This window comes from Lontra canadensis, unplaced genomic scaffold (genome assembly GCF_010015895.1).
Source record: "Lontra canadensis isolate GAN:19392208 unplaced genomic scaffold, GSC_riverotter_1.0 scaffold44, whole genome shotgun sequence".
Lineage (NCBI taxonomy): Eukaryota > Metazoa > Chordata > Mammalia > Carnivora > Mustelidae > Lontra > Lontra canadensis.
This window is the reverse complement of record NW_022631038.1, coordinates 8090871-8115255: the sequence shown is the minus strand read 5'-3', so window position 1 is coordinate 8115255 and position 24385 is coordinate 8090871. Positions and strand designations below refer to the sequence as shown.

Genomic DNA, 24385 nt, shown 5'->3' with positions numbered 1-24385 from the left:
GGGAGAAAAGACAGAAAGAAGTACATAGATTTCCAGTTTTACTGTTTATTTTCTTATGTTAATTTTCTGCATTTCTTAGACCTGAAAATAGATTATGTTTATGTTTTTAAAATAGGCCACCTGAAAATAATTTAGGGGTAATAAGGTAGTGAGTTTTCCTATTATTTCTTTTGTCATCCTTACAATTTGAGTCTCTGTTGTAGTTGAAGACACTTTCCTGTAGTAACTTCTTGATTAGCAGTTATTTGCCATTAATAAATTACATAAATTGGTGAGAAGAGCACTAGTCAGAGAAACAGGAGGCATGACCCTGATTCTGGTCATTGCTTTAACTTACTGTGTGATGGCCACCCAGATAGGGATGGCCACTTCCATTGTTAAATGAAGAAAGCTCAGGAGTAAGTTTGCTTTCTTAGTTAGGATGTTTTTTGGCTGCAAGTAACAGAAAAGCCAGATCAAACGACTTACAGCAGAGTACTATGACAGATAACAGTGTGGCTAGAAAAAGAAACTGGCTTTAGGGTTGGTTGATTCAGTACATCTTGTTCAAGAATGAAAATTAAAGACCTGTTCCCCCACCCCCATCTCTACTCTGCTACCTTAGGATTGCCCTCCTCTTTAACTAGTAGAATGATAGCTGTAGCATTCCTGAATTATGACATCTAGACAACACACTGGAGAAAAGGGATGGTTTTAGCCCGAGGCTACATTAGAAAACATTCATCAGAAAACACCAGAAAACTTCTGTGTACAACTCATTAGTTATATTTCAGTCACATCCTTTTTCCTAAGCTGGTCATGAGCAAGGAGACCATCAGCCAAAGAATAACAAGTCCTACCATGGTACTTGGGGTGAGAGATACCCACCGGGGCACTTGAGCTGTGTGATGCAAGGGCAGATAGCTGAACAAAATAGGGTTCAGGTATGAAGGAAGGAGCTGAAACTGTATGCTGTATACACAACCAATGGTGACTATTATAGTTAATTCCAGTTCTACTATAATTCTCTCTATAATCACTCTTTTCTAGATGATGCATTTCATAATGTCATTTAATATTTGAGAGACCTTAAATTTCAAAGACATAAAAACAAAGTTTGTAAGTATTGATAACACAAATGCTACAGTAGTCAAATAGTAAATGTTGGAGGACTATATCACAGCACATAATATCAGAGCATGGAGTCATGGGGGGCTTAAAGAATGAATTATATTGGGGCACCTGGGTGGCTCAGTTGGTTAAGCAACTGCCTTCGGGTCAGGTCATGATCCTAGAGTCCCAGGATCGAGTCCCATCTCGGGCTCCCTGTTCAGCAGGAAGTCTGCTCTCCCTCTGACCTCTCCACTCTTACACTCTCTCTGTCTCTCAAATAAATAAATAAAATTTAAAAAAAAAAAGAATGAATTATATTGATTTTCTTAATATTATACATTTATATTTTTCAGTGACAGGAGACAAATATAAAGAAGCAGATACTGGAAAACTGATGTAAATTCTACTAGAAAGAAGCAATTATAAACTTTCTTTGGAAATGATGCAATGTAGTGGATATAATGTGTAGGGTAATACCAATATTTAAATTCTTATTATGAAAGCTTAGGACTTAAGCATGGAGAGAGTGAGATTTATTAATTGGAATAATTTTAAAATTTAGTAAAATACCCATCTTCTTTTCTTACTAGAAATATAAGTATTCTTCATTCTAATGAAGTGATAGTGAATAAAGTTAAATGAATAATAAATAATAAAGTTAATAAAATAAACATTCTGTTAAACCAGTTTCTAAAATGTACCATCTTGTTCTCAAAAATAGAATCTTTGACTTAATTAAAACAGCCAGATTAGTAAAATACCAGGATTAATAGAATTATTAGTAAATTAATAAGAAAAGAGAGTGCAATTTATTGTCTAATTCATTTGATTCTACTTTTAAAAAGTCTGAATGTTAACTTTCTTTCACTTTTCAAAATACAGTTAGATTTATAGAAAGAAATTGAGCACTTAAATAGACAGATATCCAATCTCAATTGTCATGACAGCAAATTGATAAAAGTTACCTTAAGGGGCGCCTGGGTGGCTCAGTGGGTTAAAGCCTCTGCCTTCGGCTCAGGTCATGATCTCAGGGTCTTGGGATCGAGCCCCGCATAGGGCTCTCTGCTCAGTGGGGAGCCTGCTTCCTCCTCTCTCTCTGCCTGCCTCTCTGCCTACTTGTGATCTCTGTCTGTCAAAAAATAAATAAAATCTTAAAAAAAAAAAGTCACTTTAAAACGCAAAGTAATTTCAGTGTACATGCCTTTTCACCTTGATCCTTTACTCATATTTTAATTGGGTTATTTGGGTGTATGTTTTTTTATTGAGTTATACCCTTGTACCTGTTGGATATTAATCTCTTAATTTGTTTGCAAATGTTTTCTCCATCTGTAGATTGCCTTTTCATTTTGTTGATTATTTCCTTTGCTGTGCAAAAGCCTTTTTTATGAGTACCATATGATTTCATGGAATCTTAAAAAATAAAAAAAGAATAAACAATCAAACAAAAAGCAGAATCAGACTTATAAATACAGAGCACAAATTGATGGTTACCATAGGTGACCGGGGTCGGGGGATGGGCAAAATAGTTGAAAGGGAGAGGGGGATACATACATCCTGTTACGGAATGAATAAAAATCTCAGGAATAAAAGTGCATCATAGGGAATATAGTCCATGCTATTGTAATAGTGTTGCCTGGTGACCAATGGTAGCTTCAGTTCTGATGCGCATAGCACAGCGTACAGAGTTGCTGAATCACCACGTTGGATACCTAAAACTAATGTACCATTGTGTGTCAACTCTACTCAAATTAAAAAAATAATAAAAATAAAAAAGAAAAATATAAGTAAAAAAAAATACTTCCAAACGCACTTTGTAAGTCCGACATTACTATGATCCCAAAGCCAGACAGAGATATCACAAGGAAAGAAAACTACAAGCTAATATCTCTGATGAATGTAGAAGCAAAAATCCTCCATAACCTAACAAACCAAATTCATCAACACATCAGAAAGACCACATACCATGTCCAGGTGGGATTTGTTCCTGGGATGCAAAGTTGGTTTAACATATGTAAGTCAATCAGTGTGCTACACCACATTAACGGAATGAAAGATAAAAAATACACAGTCATCTCAATAGATGCAGAAAAAGCCTCTGACAAAGTTTAACATCCAATCATGATTTTAAAAAAACCTCTCAACTAAATATGTATAGAAGGAAATTTCTTTAACAAAATAAAGATGTTTATGAAAAGCTCACACCTAACATCATAATCAGTGGGGGGAAACTGAAAACTTTTACTCTAGGATCTACCTCAAAACTGGGATGCCTCCTCTAACCACTTCTATTCTATTATTCTACATATTACAAAGTACTAGAAAGGGCAATTAGACCAAAAAAGGCATTAAAATCAGAAAGAAAAAAGTAAAATTATTTCCGTTTGTTGATGACATGATCCTATATCTAGAAAATCCTATAGACTCTATTAAAAAAATCTTAAAACTGGGGCGCCTGGGTGGCTCAGTGGGTTAAAGCCTCTGCCTTCAGCCCAGGTCATGATCCCAAGGTCCTGGGATCGAGCCCCTGCATCAGGCTCTCTGCGCAGTGGGAGCTTGCTTCCTCCTCTCTCTCTGCCTGCCTCTCTGCCTGCTTGTGATCTCTGTCTGCCATATAAATAAATAAAAAATAAAAAAATCTTAAAACTAATAAATAAATTGAGTAAAGTTGGAGAGTACAAAATCAGCATACAAAAATCAGTTGCATTTCATTATACAAACAGTGATCATTCCAAAAAGGAAATCAAGAAAACAATCCCATTTCTAATAGCAACAAAAAAAAAAAAAAAGACTAAAACACTTAGAAATAAGTTTTAACCTGGGAGGTGAAAGAGCTGTCACTGAAAACTATAAATCACTGATGAAAGAAAGCAAAGAAGATACAGATGGAAATATCTTGTGTTCATAGATTGGAAGAATTCGTATTGTTAAGACGCATCTACCACCCAAAGTGATACATAGACTCAGTACAATCTCTATCAAAATTTCAATGACAGTTTTCACAGAAGCAGAAAAGAAACAGTTCTAAAATTTATATGGAATCACAAAAACCTGTATAGCCAAAGCACTTTTGAGAAAAAAGAACAAAACTTTAGACATCATACTTGTTCATTTCCAGTTATTTTGGAAAATATAGTAATTGAAAGCTGTAGTAATTAAACGGCATAGAAACAGACACATAGGCCAATAGAATAGAGAGCCCAGAAAAACAAATATATTTTTATGTACACATGCAAAGAGATGAAACTGAACTCTTACACCATATACAAAAAATCAACTCAAAATGGATTAAAAACTTAACTTTAAACCTAAAACCATAAAATCCCTAGAAGAAAACACAGGGGAAAATTACTTGACATTATTCTGGGAAATGACTTTTTTGTTTTGTTTTTCTGTTTTGCTTTGTTTTGTTTTAAAATGACACCAAAACCTCAGGCAAAAAAGCAAAAATAAATAAATGAGAAAAGTAAATACAAAATCATTGTATTCTTAACACCATGGACTTGCCCATATAAGTAAATATACAAATATGTATGCTAATTTTATTTTTATTTTACTTAAGAATGGCTTGATGAGAGAGTAAAGTGATTACTTTTATGAAATCTAGATGCTTAAGTACATCTTTTTAATATTCTGTCAGGAAAAAATGGCAAGAACTCCTAAAAAAACACTTTTGCTACACACTGACGTGCAGTGGTTATCCCCAGTAGGAGGAATGGCAGGATTGTTGAAGTTAGAGCAAAATAGTTCATTTCTTTTCAAAGAACACCTATTTTAAAGATAGTCATTGAGAAACTCTGGTCCTTTAGATTTCGGTGTCAGACATTTTCTCAAAAATGAACCCATCTTTAAGGAAAACAACTGACAATATTTATCAGCAATGCTAAAATTTAAGGTTTCAAAGTGAAAATTGGGGAGCCCTGTGTCTGCATTTTGGAGTTCGCCAACTTCTCAGAACTTACCGATTTTTGTGTGGAAATCGAGGTCGCTATTAATGAATATTTTTATATTAATGAAATATGGCAATGTAAGATCTTCATAACAGCACACCAATATTTTCCCAATGACCAACGTTGAAAATAGTTCTATGGATTTTTTTTTTTTTTTTTGACAGACAGATCACAAGTAGGCAGAGAGGCAGTCAGAGAGAGAGAGGTGGAGGAGGCAGGCTCCCTGCTGAGCAGAGAGCCCGATGCGGGACTCGATCCCAGGACCCTGGGATCATGACCTGAGCCGAAGGCAGAGGCTTTAACCACTGAGCCACCCAGGCGCCCAGTTCTATGGATTTTAATGCAAGAGAGTGTAAAAGCATATGACGTGACTCTGCATGACAATAACCTTTAAGAAAGCGTTGGTCAAGTTTGGAGATAGAATCAAAGACACATATCCACAATTGGCTCTAATGCTCTTAAGTTATTCTTCCCTTTTAAGACCTCATGTCTGGGTGAGGCCTTGTTTTCTGTATACGCTTGATCGAAACAATGTATTGCATCAGACTGAATTCAGAAGCAGGTACGAATTTCAAACAGTCTTCTGTGAGGCTAGACATTAAGAGTTTTGCAAGAATGTGAAAACATTGCCATTCTTAACCTATTTGGGGAATTTTTTACTCTAAAATATTATGTGTGTTATCATGCAGTGATTTTAGGATCATTTTTAAACACACAAATAAACATTTAATAATTTCTATTTTCATTTCCCTCACAGTGATCATTGATAGATACAACCCACGTGAGTAGAGTAGGACAGGAGAGCAAGTCTTGGGAGGTGTCTCTGTACAGAGAGACAACTTTAAAATCCAGGTGCCCTGCCTACAAACTTGTTGTAGAAATACAGATGTTGTTCCTCTATGCTCCTTCAGCTCTGTTTTTAGTTGTTTCATAGGGTTTGTCACTGTTGTTTGTGATCTTATCACCCCAACTAAATTATGAAGTCCTACAGGAAAAGGTTATGTGTTCCATCTTTGAACTTTCTGACTATCACCAGGAATTCCTCAGGGATTACTCCTCGGAATGAAAAGTAAATAGCACCAGTTAGCAAAGTCGCCATTTAAGTATGTTTATAGGTGGGTTTTAATTGTATTACTTAATAAGACCTTTACATTACTGACCGTGGGATTTATTGACTTAGACCTGGACAGCCTGAATCTTTTGAAAGTAACTTCCCTCAGATTAAATTCTGCTCATTTCATATTTATTTAAAGTAACTATCTCTTTTATTAAACTTTGATTGTATTTTGTGCTTTTATAGCCATGTGAATAATCAGGATTTAGAAATAAACATATTGATACATATTATTGAAATGCTCTAGGATTTCAGAATTTTAATAAATGTTGATTATTTTTATGTCCCATTGACAGGTTTTAGACTAATACAGACATGTTTATTTTGAAAATTAAAAAATATTTTAAAATATTCATTTTAATGAATGAATTTCTTTCATTCATCTAAGATTATACAGAGTTCCTTCCCGGTAGTAAATCCACAGAATACTGAGAGGGAAAAGTGAAGGGAAGAGATTCAGATATATTAGACCTTGACCTAAGTTGTTGTGATTCACAGTATTTTTTAAAATGTATTTTGAATTAAAGAAGAGCAGTTCTGGAGATAACCTTCTTAAAACAACTTCTGGTACAATATGATAACATTTTATCATTTAGTGTAACACTTGAACGTCCTAACCAAGACAACGTGAGAAGCAGAATTTTGTCGTCCTCATGAGTATTTGCTTTCCTGGCATCTCTTTAATGTCAGAGCCTTGACTGGAGCGCATAGCATCACACTGCTGATCAGCAACAAAGAGTCTTGCCCTGTTCTGGAAACCAGTGTAACAATGTCTGCTTGAAGAGGTTGTCTGCATTTCCAAATGTAAATTTTACAGAAGAGCAAACACAGTGTTCACACTACATCATCTGACAGATTGCCTGAGGCACAGAAGTTAGAAAATCCCTAGTGCTTGCTGCATTTTGCTAAACTATCCATTAATTTGTTTTGTTGATTTCTGCCGTGAGAGAACAAAAAAGATGGGACCCACAGTATCTATTCTAATATTCTTTTATATTTGTAAATAAAATACTTGGGAATGGCCCTTGAGGAGAATAATAAATGCTTTTATGATATTGTTTTGTACAACTGGGTGTTACACATGATGTAGCTTAGAAAGTATATCACTTCCATGCTCACCTGCCATAAATTGCATGAATTCTTGGGCAACACATAATCTTCATTGCTTTTAGACTCTGCTAAATTCTGGCAAGATCCTTTGTTTAGCTAAAATTAATAACACTTGAGAATAATATCTCTTCTTCAAATATAACTTTAGTATGCTATGTTAGAACAAAATTCAGCTTAAATATTATGGGAGTCACTTGTCAAACCATTTAAAAATTCAAGAGTTTAACTTTATTTGAGAATATGCTTTTAGGTACTTTAAATATAATATGTGAATTATTTTTCCAAAAAAAAAAAAGAATTCTCATCTTTCTCTCCAAGGTATTAATCCTCAGAAACTGTGGATATTGATGTCTAATTTTTCTTTCCTGGAAAAGAAAAGAAATGAGTATTTTCAGATACGTAGATATGTAAATAGATACAAGAAGGGGGGTGCCTGTGTGGCTCAGAGGGTTGGGGCCTCTGCCTTCAGCTCGGGTCACGGTCCCGGGGTCCTGGGATTGAGCCCTGCATCGGGCTCTCTGCCCAGCGGGGAGCGTGCTTCCTCCTCTCTCTCTGCCTGCCTCTCTGCCTACTTGTGATCTCTGTCTGACAAGTAAATAAATAAAATCTTAAAAAAAAAAAACCATATATATTATATGCATGTGTACATGTATTTGGATATATGCATAAACATGAAACAAACATTTTGTAGATTATTTTGCTTAAAACCACTCATCTTACGATTTTAATTTTGCATGTTAATCTTAATGAGGTAATTACAAGGAAGAGAAAAGTAAATATCAAAAGAAGGCTATATTAAAATTAGCTTCTCTCTGGGTTGCCTGGGTGGCTCAGTGGTTAAGCGTCTGCCTTCCACTCGGGTTGTGATCCCAGGGTCCTGGGATCCAGCCCCATGTTGGGCTCCCTGCTCAGCGGGAAGCCTGATTCTCCCTCTCCCACTCCCCCTGCTTGTGTTCCCTCTCTCACTGTCTCTGTCTCTGTCAAATAAATAAATAAAATCTTTAAAAAAATGAAATAAGATAAAATTAGCTTCTCAGTATTGAGACAGAACTGTAAATTCACTGTGACAGAGAATAAAAGGGCTCCTCTGGACAGCTTACACAGCAACCCCCACTAGTGGGTTTGTTATTTTATGAGGCTAAAAGTGTAGGTTTCCCTAGACTTCTAAAGTCTAAACTAAAGCCACAGATTTTAGAAGGGAATGTGACAGAGAACACCAGCCTCTTTAAAAAGTAGCCACATAGTTATACTTTACAGACATTATTTTCCATGACATGGGTATAATTTTTGATCACGAATTGATACTTTTAACTATTTTGATACTATCATGTCCTCATCAATATCGGGGGTATCATCTTCAAAAATGGAGGACTCACATTTTAAAAATATATGAAATATATCTATACCGTTTTCTCCACGTAGAATACTGGTTGGCAACTGATGGTGCTTCTGGGATAGCATTTCAAGTCATGAATGGACTTAAGTCTTTCCCTTCAGCAAAATTCTACATTTGCACTTAGAGCATGTGCCATAAGGTGACAAACATTGGTCATGCATCAAGCAAGTCAAAACTGGTACTCTTGTCAAGACAAGGGAAATACCCAGTTCCTGCCCATGCTAGCCGTCCTCTCTGACCTGAGGTGGGGAGCACTGAGAAACACTTGTAAGTCCAAAACCCGGACCTTATCTTAGGACTAGAGAATGCTTCCCCTCCCCCCACACCTCATTGCCGCGCCAGTAGGGGCCTCATTATGGCAATTCTTTTGACCCAACACATCATGTCTGGCTATGAAGAAAAAAATTACAAGAAAGGAGAAAAGTTAGAACCGTATAAAATGCACAATTAGAATAGTACAATGCAGAAAAAGAGTAGAAGACAGAATAAGAACAAAGAGCAAGGGCAACAAGCAGGAAACGGTAACAAATAGGGCAGATATTAATACAGCTTTATCAACAATCACTTCGAACATCATCAGTCTAAAAAGAGATTATCAGAGTGGATCCAAAAACAAGATCCAACTATATGTTTTGAAAAAGAAACCCACTCTAAATATAAATACAAAGATTAACAGTAAAAGGATATTGAAAAACATACCATGCTAACATTAATCAAAAAATATAATTTGAAAATTCATTAAAAATATAACACACTAACATTAATTTTAAAAGGGAGTAGCTATTTTAATTTCAGACAAAGAAGACTTCAAAACAAGGAAGATTATTAGGGATAAAGAAAGTCATTACATATTGATACATTGGTCAACCCTACAAGAAGCCATAACAATCTTTAGTGTGTGTGTGCACCAAAAACAGCATCAAACCACATGAGTCAAAAATTGACAGAACAACAAAGAGAAATAGATGCATCCACTATCATACGTGGAGTCTTCAGTACCCCTTTCTCACAAATGGACAGGTCCAGCAGGCAAAAATTCAGTAAGGACCCTGTTGAACGCAACAGCACCGTCAGTCAACCGGAAGTAGTGGACATCTATAGACAACATCAACAAACAACAGAACACATTCTTCCAACTCACGTGGAACGTTCAATGAAGATACACCACATTCTGTGCCACGAAACATATCTACACAAATATAAAAGAATAGAAATCGTACAATATGTGCAATGAGACCACAATGGAATTAAACTGGAAATCAATGATGGCAAGGTAGCTGGAAAATCCCCAAATGTGTGGAGATTAAACAACACAGTTTTAATCGATACGTGAGTCCAAAAAGAAACCTCAAGAGAGATTTTTAAATCTTTGAACTAAGTGAAAATGAGAGCGAACCTGTCAAATCTTTTTGTCAGAAGAAATAACATTCAGCATGTTGACAGGTAGATTTAAGAAACATTCATTCGTGCAATGGTATTATTGCACTGAGTTCGCGGTGTAGTTGAGATAGTTTTTTTTTGTTTGTTTGTTTGTTTTTTTTTGCCCATCTCTCTGGACTGTGGAGAAAAAGAAACGGTGCACAAGTTATAGCAGAGGAACTTGTTCCCATAGACAGTTTGGAGCTAGAATAAGTAAGTTTATTAAATACTTATTAATTGCCAAATGATGGAAGAATTGCTAACCTGGGTGCATGAATCATGGATGGGCCTTGGTGAGAGAACGGCGTGAGGTAGTAGTGGGTACATGGGCTTATGAATACTATGTGCATTTTTCTGGGAAGCAGGTCCATGGCTTATATTTATGACCCCAAATTTTCTAGTCACTTTTTCTGCCAGTCAACTGGTGTCCATTGCATTGTGACTCTCGTCCCACCAAAAACGTGCACAATGGATGGGAGTTAGGAGAGAAGAGAGATACTGAATCCAATGAGAATTTAACAAAAGAGTAACGAGAATCTTCTGGGTGCCACCCTTACTCTTACTGGCAGAAGATACAATTTTCATAAAAACACAGAGTCCTTGCTTTTGTGGAGGTTATTCTACATAATATTTAGACTATTTTAAAATTCAGCAAACAAGGACCAAAACTGAGGGCAGAGGAGAAGCCATACTTGTTGCGCTCACTTGTATTTGGCTACAGTTAATGGGAAGAGGGTATAAATACTCAGTGGGAAGTGGTTTAAGAGAGGAATGCCTGATCATTTTGTTTCAGCACTCCGGTACACAGTGTCTCCTGTAACACTAAGTGAAAAATATTTTTCTTTCAAGGTAACGGAACTGCACAACATCAAAAATATAACCAGACTGCCTCGAGAGACAAAGAAGCATGCCGTGGCAATTATCTTTCATGATGAAACGTCAAAGACATTTGCCTGTGAGTCAGGTAAGCAATTATAGCCCGGTCTACAGCTTGTGGAAGTTGAACTACTTCAGAGACAATGGCCCAGATGGATTAAGTCATACCCCTGAATAGGGAGGCTTCTTGTGATAAGACTGTGCTATGGAAGACTGTAGGGAGAAGCTCAACGTATTGATTTCTACAGATGTTTGGGGTGCTTGTTTATTATCTGTCTGTGTCTGGATTTTGCTCCCAGGTGGTCGGAGGACTCTTGAGGTTTCTATTCAAGCTTGAAGAATTAAGTAAACAGTGCCTGGGAGGTATTGTTAGGGTGAGATTGTGACTTGTATTCTGCTTTCTGCTGGGTGTAGCTGTAGGCATTTGGTGGGAAAATAATCACACCGCCATGCAGAGGTGTGGGGCAAAGCACAGCTGAAGTCCCCAGACATCCCAAAACTGAACTCTGAGCAATTGGTTGCTTTCATGGGTTCTCAGTACTACAAGAAAATACATTTCAGACTGAATTTTAGCATCCCAGCTCATAAAGCACTCTGACATCGCTGAGACGTATGGCAGCTTATAGTTTGAACCTGCAGTGTTTTTCATTTTGAAATCCCTGTGCTATGCAATGTATTAGCTGGCTTATTATAGCTTTTTAAAGATTTTGCTCAATGAAATGGTGCGTTTGTTTTATAATAGATGGAAGCGAAAAGCACTAAGGGTTTGAAAGATGTGGACTTAAAATTATAGTGAAGTCTTTGGTAGAAGCCTTACTGGGTTGTTTTTTTGTTTTGTTTTGTTTTTAAAGAAAGTAAAGCTTCTGGATTTATAGTTAAAGTTTATAGGTGTAATTAATACCAGGTTCTCTTATTCTAAAACTGATAATGTCACCTTGCCTAAATAAAACTGTTCACAGCTCCTCACCTACACTTTTCTTAATTTTGCTAAACTGAATTGGAATTTATCAATATGTTTTTCCTTGGAAGCCTTTCATCCCTTTTGCCATACTTCTCTTCGCTCTTCATCTGGCTTCATTTCATCATTTAAAATTGACTTTTGGCACTGCACAGAAGTCTGTTAACTGGTGATATCAATTCCATTTCGTAATCGAACCCGTCCCAACCTTGCTGGTATCATTTGTTAACATCCAGAAGTATTTGTGCCTTCTTGTTCACTGTCTTAAAACTGTCTCACCACATCACTTTGTTCTGAGCTCTTAGATAATGTCTCATATGAAAACTAACAACCAGAAAATTGGTTTTCCAAAAAAGATAAAAGATAATTTTCACTCCTGTTTGTGTACTTCAATTTTCACTACTGCCTTACAGTTTTGAAATTATACTGGCCATGTGTTGGATACGTACACAACACTGGAGTCTGTTATTTCAGATAAGAATGATACTGAATTATGTTTCTGAAATGCAGATGCAGAGTTGTACCCCACATATATAACACTGGAAGCTTTTTAAGATTTTAAGATTTTATTTATTTATTTATTGTGGTGGTGGTGGTTTCACGGGTCATGTAAGATTTTGGAGAAACAAAGACTCCTACCCTAAAACAAAACGGCCTTAATTTCCAAGAGAAGAATTTCGAGACAGTGAAGCTGAAGCTAGATCCAAATGTAAAAATAAAAGAATGTATTTATTTGAATTCTTGCCAGAGTTTTCAATTCATTTGAATTATGACTTATTTGGATTATTTGTTTTTAAAATCACTTTTGCGTATGTAGATGTAGCAGTCTGCTTGAAGCTAATAGTAAAAATGTTTAAGAAACAATGGCACGATTTTATTAAATTTTCTTAACTTCATGGCACATGACAATGGAAAAAAAGAAAGGACTTGAAACACATAAACAGGGAATTTGAGTACTTCTTCTAGCAAATTATATTTTTTAGATTGATGTTAAGATCAATAGTCCATGTCTGCTGATAAAATGGCAAAATCATTTGGAAAAAAGACTCCCAACTACAAAGCAGTCACAGATGTGAAAATCAAAACAATAATACAGTTAAAGCCAAAATTAAAAGGAGCTCTCACATTTATTTCTAATGCGAATGCAGGTCAAAGTGTGTTCTCATGATAGCTAGTGACTATGTGAATTGCATCAATTATTTTTTTCAAGAAAACTGGCAGCTACTATTAAATAAGTATGCATCCCCTTGACTCAGTGAGTGTCTTTGGGAAAATATCCTGTAGAAACATACATACCAGTACATGAAGTCATAGGTTTAAGCAAATTGTGTGTAATGACAACAAAATTGGAAACAAATGAATGGCTATCAAGAAAATACTTGAACAAATTATGGTGCTTTGTTATCACGAAATATTATGTAATCCCTAGAAAGAATTCTAATTAAGCCAATTAACTGGAAGACATTTCTATGAATTTTAGTACTTCAAGCAAAACAAATCAACAGAGAACTGTATACTGAATAATCACATTTGTAAAAGAGACAACGAGAGACATAGCATGTGTTTTACCAAGAGTTACCTGGGGTAAGAGGGAATAATAAGGAGGTGGGCGGAAAAGGAAGCTGGGGAAAAAATGCAAAAGTGAAAAAGGAAAAGAAAATGAACAGAAGAAAATACCCAGCGTATAAACTATCCCACTTACGTGAAATTATGTGTTTGTGATTGTGTGAATGAACATATCCAGTTTTTTAAAGCCAGTCAGTCATCAGGGAAATGCAAATTAAAACCACAGTATATCACTATGCACCTATCAGAATGGCTAAAATTTTTTAAAAAATAACACCACCAAATTCTTGTGAGGTCACAAAGAAACTAGATCCCTCATGTGCTGCTGACTGAAACTTAAAATGATACAGACACTCTGGAAGGTGGTTAGCAGCCTTTTATAAAATTAAACAGGCCATTATTACACAACCCAGCAATTGCATTCTTGGATATTTAACTCAGAAAAAAAATGGAAATTTATATTCATACATAAACATACACACATACAAAAAGTACTCATAATAGCTTTTGCTCATAATCGACCCAAACTGGAAAGAACCCAGATATCTTTTAATAAACTGTGGTATACTCACATACCATGAAATTGTCCTCAGCCATAAAAAGGAACAAATTACTGATAAAAGCAGCAGCCTGGATGAATCTTGACTGAATTATGTCAAGGGAGAAAAAGACAATCCAGTATGGATGTTCCTCAAAAATTAAAAATAGAGCTACCCTATGACCCTGCAATTGCACTACTGGGTATTTACCCCAAAGATACTGATGTAGGGAAAAGAAGGATCATATATACCCCAGTGTTCATAGCAGCAATGTCCACAATTGCCAAACTGTGAAAAGAGCCAAGATGCCCTTCAACAGACGAATGGATACAAAGATGTGGTCCATATATACAATGGACTATTACACAGCCATCAGAAAGGATGAATACCCAGCTTTTGTATCAACATGCACAGGAATGGAGGAGATGATGCTGAGTGAAATAAGCCAAGCAGAGAGAGTCAATTGTCATATGGTTTCACTTACTTGTGGGGCATAAGGAATAACACGGAGGACATTGGGAGATGGGGAAGAGAAGAGAGTTGGGGGAAATTGGAGGGGGAAACAAACCATAAGAGACTGTGGACTCTGAGAAACAAACTAGGGTTTTGGAGGGAATGGACTTGGGGGGGTTGGGTGAACCTGGTGGTGGGTGTTAAGGAGGGCATGTACTGCATGGAGCACTGGGTGTGGTGCATAAGCAATGAATCTTGGAACCCTGAAAAAATTAAATTTTTCAAAAAGCCAATCCCAAAAGATGTATTTTGTGATTCCACTTACATAACATCTGTGAAAAGATAAATTTGAGAGATAAAGGACATTTTAGTTGTCAGAGGTGATGAATGGGATTGGGGGTTTGGAGTCCCAGGGGGATATATGGTCATAAAAGTTATATGAACTTGTATTGGCACTGAACAGTTGTCTTGATTGTAATGGTGCATAAACAAACTTATGCAGGTGGCAAGTTGTATAGAAGTCACACATACAAGTAAGTGCAAGTAAAACTGTGGAAATCAGAATAAGATCAGTACCCTATCAATGTCAGTATCTTGGTTATGATATTATACTATCATTTTGCAAAATATCACCTTTGGGGGGAAGTGGGCAAAGTTTAGACAGAATTTCTCTGTAGTATTTCTTACTACTACATGTGAATCTACAATTATCTCAAAAAACCTTGCAGTAAAAAATACATCTAGACTATCTCTAAGGCCATCTGTAATATATATTTTTTAAGTTAAAAGACAGGGTAGGGAGGGACTTGCAGGAAGGAAAAGAGTGTTTGGCTTATTCTAATATGATAAACAGAAACTGACAACAGTTAAGGACAAACAATGAAAATAATCCTAGATGTGTGCCTTTGTAGCTTGTGTATGTTTTATGAGCACAAAGAAACATGGGCAAGGGTACATACATGTGCATCTTCTAACATGGACTCCTTGCATGAGCTCCTCCCCAGCCTGCTACACACACACATCTCCCAACCACTTTCCCACTGGCTTCCATTTGGCACCATATTTCATGCCTCTTCGTACCTCTGCCCTCCACACACAGAACCCTGACCTCAGACCTCACATACCCTGTTCACAACCTCTGTCAGATTTAAGCTCAATGAAGACATGACCATATTTTCTTTCTCACCTCAGAAAGCCAGCAAACACAAATTTTGGCCTCAAAATTTGTTAAATTAATGAAGTAATAAATGAGTAAAAATTTGTATTTAAGTTTTGTTATAATGCTATATTTATCATTCAGCTTTTCCTAGGAGATAGTTTTTCGAAAAATGATTTTTAGAGGCTAATTTGGCAGCATGAGGAAAATTGTTTAAATTGCCAAGTAACAGATTGTTGTGTGTTTGTGATGGTGTGTGGGGGAGTAAGTGATCATTATGCTGTGTGTGTGTGTGTGTGTGTGTGTGTGTGTGTGTGTGTGTACATTGCCACGGCCTGCCAGGTCTGCTGCAATAACTCTATGAGTAGGATATTGTGGGACACAAATAAGAATTTCTGGAGTTTGTCTATTACTTGAAAAGGGACCCATTGGTCCTCTTTTTGAATATGTTCCAATCTCAAGTCAATGCCTAGAAAATGAAGGAGCAGATGGCTTAGATGTTGGAAACCTAGAATCTGCCTAATAGATTCTGCTTACCTTCATTAAGGAAAAGAGAAAAAAGGAAAAAGAGCTCAACTATGTCAGTCTAGCAATACCTTAGAAATACTTTAGAAATACTCCAGACCACCACAATAAAGTGAACATTGTAATAAAGTGAGTCAAATGAATTTTGTAGGTTCCCAGTGTAAATAAAAGTTATGTTTACACTACCCTGTAGTCTACTAAACGTTCAATGGCATTATGATTTTAAAAAATGTACATACTTTAATTTAAAAATAGTTCATTGGTAAAAAAATGCCGACCATCATCGAACTTTCAGGAAGTCATAATCTTTCTGCTGATGGAGCATCTAGCCTCGGTGTGGACTGATCAATTAGGGTGGTAGTTGATGAAGGTTGGGGTGCCTGTGGCAGGTTCTTGAAAGAAGATGATGAAGTTGGCCACGTCAATTGACTCTTCATTTCACAAACAATTTCTCTGCATTATGCAATGCTGTTTGATAGCATTTTACCCATAGTAGAACTTCTTTCAAAACTGGGCTCAATTCCCTCCAAACCTGGCTCTGCTTTATCACTACGTTTATGGGGAGTTTTCTAAATCCTTTGCTGTTATTTCAACAATCTCCATGGCATCTTCAGCAGTAGATTCCGTATCAATAAACCACTTTCTTTGCTCATCCATAAGAAGTCAGTCCTTACCCATTAAACGTTTACCAAGATTGTAGCAATCCAGTCACATCTTCGGGCTCCACTCCTGATTCTACTTCTCTTGCTATTTCTACCACATCTGCAGGTTAACCATGAGGGTTGGAACCAACTTCTTCCAAACTCCTGTTGTTTTTGATACTTGGACCTCTTCCCATGAATTATGCATGTTCTTACTGACATCCAGAATGGTAGATTCTTTCCAGATTTTCAGTTGACCTTGCCCAGATCCGTCAAAGGAACCACTACCTATGGCAGCTGTAGCCAAAATGACTCCTTGATCCGTGAGCTACAGAATGGACGTTGTGGTAGAAAGCATGAAAACAACATCGATCTCACTGTACATCTCAGTCACAGCTCTTGAGTGACCAGGTGCATTGTCAATAGAAGTAATAATTTGAAAGAAATCCTATTTTATGAGCAGTAGGTCTTAACAATGGGCTTAAAAATATTCAGTAAGCCATGTTGTACACGATGTGCCATCACTCAGGCTTTGTTGTTCCAATTACAGAACTTGGGCGCAATAGATTTAGCATAATTCTTAAGGACCCCAGGACTTTCAGAATGACCACTGAGCACTGGCTTCAACTTAAAGTCACTGGCTGCATTACCTCCTAACAAGTCTGTCCCTTGGAGTTTTAAAGCCAAGCATTGACTTCTCCTCTCTAGCTATGGAAGTCCTAGATGGCATCTTCTTCCAGTATAAGGCTATTTCTATCTATACTGAAAGTCAGTTGTTTAATTTAGCCACCTTCATGAAATAGCTTAGGTGGATCTTCTTTTTCTCCTTTCTCCTTTGCAGTCACATAATGGCTGACTGCCACAGGAAGCCTAGCTTCTGCCTGTCAGCTTCTGACATACCTTCCTCACTAAGTTTAATCATTTCTAGCTTTTGCTTTAAAATGAAAGATAGGTGACTCTTGCTTTCACTTGAACGTGAGAGGCCATTAATTAATAGGCCTAATTGCAATATTGTTGTTTCTCAGGAAATAGGGAGGCCAGAGGAGAAGGAGAGAGGGGAACAGCCAGTCAGTGGAGCAGTCAGAACTCGCACACCATGTGTCAGTTAAGTTCGCCATCTTGTGTGGGCACGGTTTGTGCCATCCACAAACCCAATACTACCGTCAAAGATCATGATCAGGGATCACCATAACAAACATAATAATAACAAAAAAGTTTGAAATACTGTCAGAATTACCAAAATGTGACACTGGACACAAAGTGGGCCAATGCTCTTGGGAAAACGTTGTCAAAAGACTTGTTTGATGCAGGGTGGCCAACGAGCCTTCAGTTTGTGAAAAACTCGACATTGGCTCAGTGCAGTAACCTGAAGCATACTGGAATGTGGTATACCTTTATATGAAACCTCACCTCCAAATAATTTAGACTTACCTCCAAATAATTTAAGGCAACTTGTATTTAAAGTCTGAACAAGCTGCTTAATTTCCAAAATAATTATTTGAAGCATTGAATTTATTCCATAATACAATGAAGTTATTTTTATTGTTTTTTCCATACAAAATATGTAGTAGAATATTCAGGAATTGAATAAATTCCCCCATATTAAAAATGAAAAATATTTGAGTAAATCCCAAATCCCAATATGTGCATATATTTATAATTAAATTTTTAAAAATTTTGTGTATTACTTTGTACCCAAAATACCTGGTCATCAATTTGTATACATATTGTATTTCCCAAAATCAATATCCTTATTTCTAAGAGATCATTACTACCTAAAATAACATCTTTTCCCCATAACCTTTTGTATTAATCAATAAAATATATTAGTGTCTTCATTATTATTGCTGATTGTTTTAAGAAAGCATTTTTTAGAGGATTTTCTATATTTTTTGCTTCTCTTCCTTCAAATGATCTTTCCTCCCACAAATAAGTTCAAAACATACACAGTCAAAAATCATTCTTTAATTCAAAATGGAAGGTAATAGCAATGCATTGAAGTCTTTATTTTGATGAACACTTTCATTATATAGGCAATTAAAAAACCTGTTTTGGCTCTCACCTCTGGCACAGAACCTATAAACATAAATGAACTTATGCTTCTGTGTTACAGATTTAGATACTAGACAAAGAGACTGTTCTTGGAGTTAGGTGAATAGAACCCACTATAAAGTCCAATCATTCATTATTCATGAATATTATAATGAAGAAAAAGGGTGTGTATGACTTCACCAAAAGTGTTTTTTATTTGATTTTTTAAAAACGTTTCTATTTTCCAATTAGAAAATCCTTTTGAATCACATGGATTATTTAATTTTTGAAGATTTCAACTTATGTTTTAAAATGAAGGAAAAGTCCCTCATATAAAGGTTCTATTTTTTTTAAAAGATTTGTTTATTTATTAGAAAGAGAAAGAGCATGTGCACATGCATGCGCACAAGCAGGAAAAGGGCAGAGGAAAAGGGAGAAGCCGGGGCTTCAACAAAGGGCTCCATCCCAGGACCCAGGGATCACAACCTGAGCCAAAGGCAGACACTTAACCGACTAAGCCACCCAGGTGCCCCTAAAGGGGCACCTCAAATAATAGAGGTACTCACCCCAATTGTTCAACTTTTCTCACATTTGTGGTAATAAAGCTAATTTAGTAGAAGTAAGCCAGTAAAACAACTGGCAGATTTTGATAATTGTTCAGCCATATAGTGAAATATGACTTTAAATTGTTGGAAGTTTGGTTTATAGAACCCAAAGTAACATTAGATGTATATCCATACAAAGGACAAAATCAGATTTATCGCATTTAAGAAATCAAATTTGTGTGTGACGTTAAAAAAATATTCACTGCTGCTGCTCAGAGTTACATGGTCTGTGGATAAACATAATACTTCAGTTTCAAGTGATGTCAGCCTAGCACTTTTTATGAGCAGTCCATTTACTTTGGGGATAATGGGAGACATTTCTGTTTACTGATTGTTCAATACAAAGGACAACTTGAATGAAGTTGGAACAACTTCTATTTCTAGCTGACTCAGTCACTGTGGAATAGAATGGCTGGCTTATAACCATCTGGTTCTTAGCTCTCCTGCTAAGAGATTTGGAAGAAATCATTTAAAAAAACAGCATCTAGTGGCCTTGTGTGATCTGAAATGTGTTGGGATTTTGAAGCTATTTCTTTAGAGAAAGTGATGTGCTGTGTAGCACTGACAGTGTAATGAAACTAAATTTTTAATGTTCTTTGTAGACTCACAATGAATAAAAATACCAAACCTTAAGTTGCACACAGTCATAAAAGGACTAAATTAATCTAGTAAAATTTGGGCATGGTTTTATACAATTGGCATGATAAACAAATAGGAGACAGAAATGATTTGAGTGGCATTTTATGACTTCGTCCCCTTGCACTGTCCAGATGCTAATGTATAATACAGGTGACTGAAATGGTCTGTAGATTTAATGGAGAACAGTCCCTACCTGGGCACCAGAATCATGGCTGAGCCGTTTACCACTCAGGATGAATGGGGCCAGTGCACCAAACCGGAAAGAGGTTCTCTGACTTGGGGCCTTGGAAACAACGAGGAATTGATTCACTGTGAAAAAAAAATGAATAAGCTAAAGTGCAATTAATTTGAGGGTTGACCATTAAATGTAACACATATAATACTCATGCATCATGATTTAATCACTCACTAAAGACTGAAAAGCTCTGGAAATTAATGTCTGGAAAATAAAATCTAGTACAAGTCCTGGGGTATCTCTTTAGGCCCCAGTTCCAGTGGTTTGTTGTTTCAGCTTGACCCGGTCCTCCTTTGGATCCCTGCCTTTGAACTTCGTGAACAGTGAACGGAGCTACAGCTTATCGGCCACACTCCAACCTCATGTCTAACACGCTACCCTTCCTGCCAGCTGCCTCCATGTGATTCTCTGCCCCATTTTACACAATGAAGCACTTGATAACTCTCGTGCCCCTTCTATGAGCCAACGAAGGTTTTCCCCAAAAAGTCAATGAAGTTCCAGAAAGTACCTTAGAACTGGCTACTATCTGTGCAAGAATTTACCAAATACTTTTCGAGTTTTTTTTTTAAAGATTTTATTTATTTATTTGACAGAGAGAGAGAGAGATCACAAGTAGGCAGAGAGGCAGGCAGAGAGAGGAGGAAGCAGGCTCACGGCTGAGCAGAGAGCCCGATGCGGGGCTCGATCCCAAGACCCTAAGATCATGACCTGAGCCGAAGGCAGAGGCTTAACCCACTGAGCCACCCAGGCGCCCCTACTTTTCAAGTTTTATGAACCATTAACAGAGAGTGTCAGCTGGGAAATAGATAGGGTGGTGTCATTGTCATCCCCTATCCCTGTACATTAAGAAAATGTACTCTTGCTTTGTTTTCAGGATTTACATAAAGAATATTACCTTTGATGTGTCACTCTAAAATTGTACCATATGCCACTCTGTTATACAGAACTGTTCTTTTTTAAGAAATCAAACCATCTATAATTGGGTGCCAGACTTTTTGAAATCTTTGAAGCAGAAAAACAATTTGAATATTTTTATGTGGGGAAAAAAACACTTTAATTTGAAATGTTGAATTAGGATTTAAAAATTGAGTATGTTTCTTAAAGTGACAAATCACTCAAAAACTAACAAAAATATGTAAGATTTTTCTATTTAAGCTTTCTAGAATTATTTTAAATGATTAATATTCAATAGTGCCTTAGGTCTCAAGGCTGAATTTTTTCTTTTCAACCAATCTTGTCCTTTATATAGCCATGTATTTGTAAAAGATTCACTACAAACAGATTAGGAAGAGGTATTAATACAAAATGCTCTAGTAGCAAAAACCAGAGGTATTAATACAAAATGCTCTAGTAGCTCTAATAAAAAGAGCTTGTGATGGGTTGAATTGTGCTCCCCAGAAAGATATGTTCCGGTTCCAACTCTTTTTACTTTACTTGGAAATAGGGTGTTTGCAGACGTGGTCATGTCAAGATGAGGTCATAGTTTATCAGAGTTGGGTTTACATCCAATGACTGGTGTTTTTATTAGAGAAAAGTGGGTGAGATTTGGCTATGGAGATACAGAGGAAACAGAGAAGCGGGCCATGTGAAGATGAAGGCAGAGATGGAAAGAAGCAGCCAAAACCAGGGAATGCCAGGGGTTGCCAACAGGACAGGAAACAGGGGGACAGGCATGGCCCAGTTCTCCCTCACAGCGTCCGGAAGAAACCAGCTTGGCTGGCAGCTTGATGCCCAACCTATCCAACTGTTGAGAATAAATTGCTGTTGTTTTGAACCACCAAGTCTGTGATAATTTATGATGCCAGTCCTAGTACTAGCACGTGACTCTTTCAAATCAGGCTTTAAAAAAAATATATCATTTGTGGAGGGTTTTGAATGAGTTTCAACAGGTAGGTGGAGAGAAGAAGGAATTATGTATATAAATGCAAACAAGAAATGAAACTCCTCCAAGTTTTTAAAGTAGTTTTGGGAGCAGAGGAAGACAAGTGGAAATAGCTGAGAAGGGTTTATGAGTTTGGACTTTGTTTTAAACATAAATGAGGCACATTAAAGTTCTTTCTTTTGAAACTACAAATTGTGTTTTTCTTTCCAATTATCAAAGTGCTCTCTATCTGAAAAACAAGGCTGACTTTGTGTATTGAAAATGCTTAGAAATAAGTACTAAGTAAAATATAACACATTTAAATGCATAGCTCAGCTGATAAGAAAGAAAAGAGATGCCACAAAAAGCTAAAATGAAGAGAAAGCTTCCAAGAGGAGCAAATTGGACTGGAAGACTTTGTTCATCTTGTAATGAACATGGAACATGCAAGCATCTTCACAGCTGTGAATGCAGGGCAAGAGACAACGCCTTGGCTTCCACAAGTTGGGGAAACACAGTTGAAAGCTTTCTATGAGAAGTGATTAAGAAAACAACATTCAAATGCCAACAAAGAAAAATGATTGAGACTCCCTCTTCTAAGCAAGGCCCCTATGAACACGTCAGTCCACACCTGACATGGCCGCCATTTTTGTGCCATTACACTACCTTCATGATCCTGGACATCACCAGTCCAGGAATTTACCAGAAAGACCCAGAATTGGTAATTTTCCTTCAACAACACATTTCTCTGAGGATTCCCACATGCAACCTCTAAGATAGGGATACAGCAACAAAGAAGACCAAAACCATAAGCAAACAAGCACCACGGGTAGAAGTTGGAAATTAGACAAATTTATGTGTAGAAATGATCACTGCAATGCCATTTATAAAATAGGAAAAAATCATGAACTAATTGTTCATCAGTTTGTTGTTCATTTAAAAAAATAATTTGCAGCAATTAAAACTATTGATGTAAATTTGTGTTCATTGACTTAAGATACAGATCACTATTATGTGAAAAAGCCAGTGCACAAAATTTACCATAGAGTGAGCCCAGTATTTTGAACATGTGTGTAAACACACATACGCATACACAAATACACATACACGCACATATACATACAAATATATTTATGTGAAAAAGCATATAGTACTGAAAATTCACATCAGTGACTTTGCCTTGGTAAGGGACTATCAGAGATATTCCTTTTATATCTCTCTACTCTAGAAGTTGTCTAATTAGTAGCATTGATTTTATTATTTTATGTATTATTAAAATATCATATGTAGATAATATAAATAGTAGTATTACAACCACCTGTGAACTTGTCAACCAACTTAGAAATAAATGAATCAAATGTAGTATAAATATGGGATGTGTGCTTTTGTTACAATTATATAATCCCTAAGATTTTATTATGATTTGCATGTTTTATTTACTAACCATTTGTGATTTATACTTTTGTCATATTTATATTTATTTATAGAAATCATAGTTTATTATTTTTACATACTTTTGAAATTTATAAAAATTATATTATATTTTTTGGCAAATTGCCATTTTTTTCTCGTTGTATTTGTAAACTTTACTTTGATGAACATGGCCCTTGTTTGTTCATTTTATATGTGGTCTGCTATATTTCTGATAGCTAAATTATATTCTTAAAATTGTCCATTCATTCAAAGTCGGCATCCCTCAATATAATTACATAACTCTTTTCCCTTATACAGTTATTAGGATGAGGGGCCCTGGGCGGCTCAGTTGGTTAAGCCTCCAACTCTTGATTTTGGCTCAGGTCATGACCTCAGAATCCCGAGATCTAGGCCTGTGTTGGGCTCCCCAGTCAAGGGAATTCTGCTTGAGATTCACCTCCTCTCCCTCTCCCTCCTTCTCCTCTCTCCACTCGTACTCTTTCTCTCTCTCTCTCTCTCTCTAATAAATAAATTAAAAAAAGAAAAACAGTTTCTAGGACAAACTATATTAATACATTTCCTACAAAGTCTTGGTCAAGAGCATACTCAAGCCACAATGAGTTCAGATCTTCCCAGTGCTCTGATTCCTCCTTGGTAAATGGGACCAAAGGCAATTTCTCATCATGGGTTTGAAAGAAAGATTTAATATCAAGAGAACAATGCTTGAAACATATTAATCGTTGGGCAAATGATAGTTAATATCGTCACTTTTATATTTTAGAATCAATCCCAAGTGGGCATATTGAAGC

General features: G+C 36.4%; 1 protein-coding gene across 1 annotated transcript in view; it reads left to right on the top strand.

The window, feature by feature from the left end:
• Positions 1-24385, top strand: part of DOK6 (docking protein 6) — a 367977-nt gene that overhangs the window by 124170 nt on the left and 219422 nt on the right. The window contains exon 3 of the mRNA XM_032872255.1: positions 10928-11042. Coding sequence (XP_032728146.1) covers positions 10928-11042 — 115 coding nt within the window. The remainder of the gene's footprint in view (positions 1-10927; positions 11043-24385) is intronic.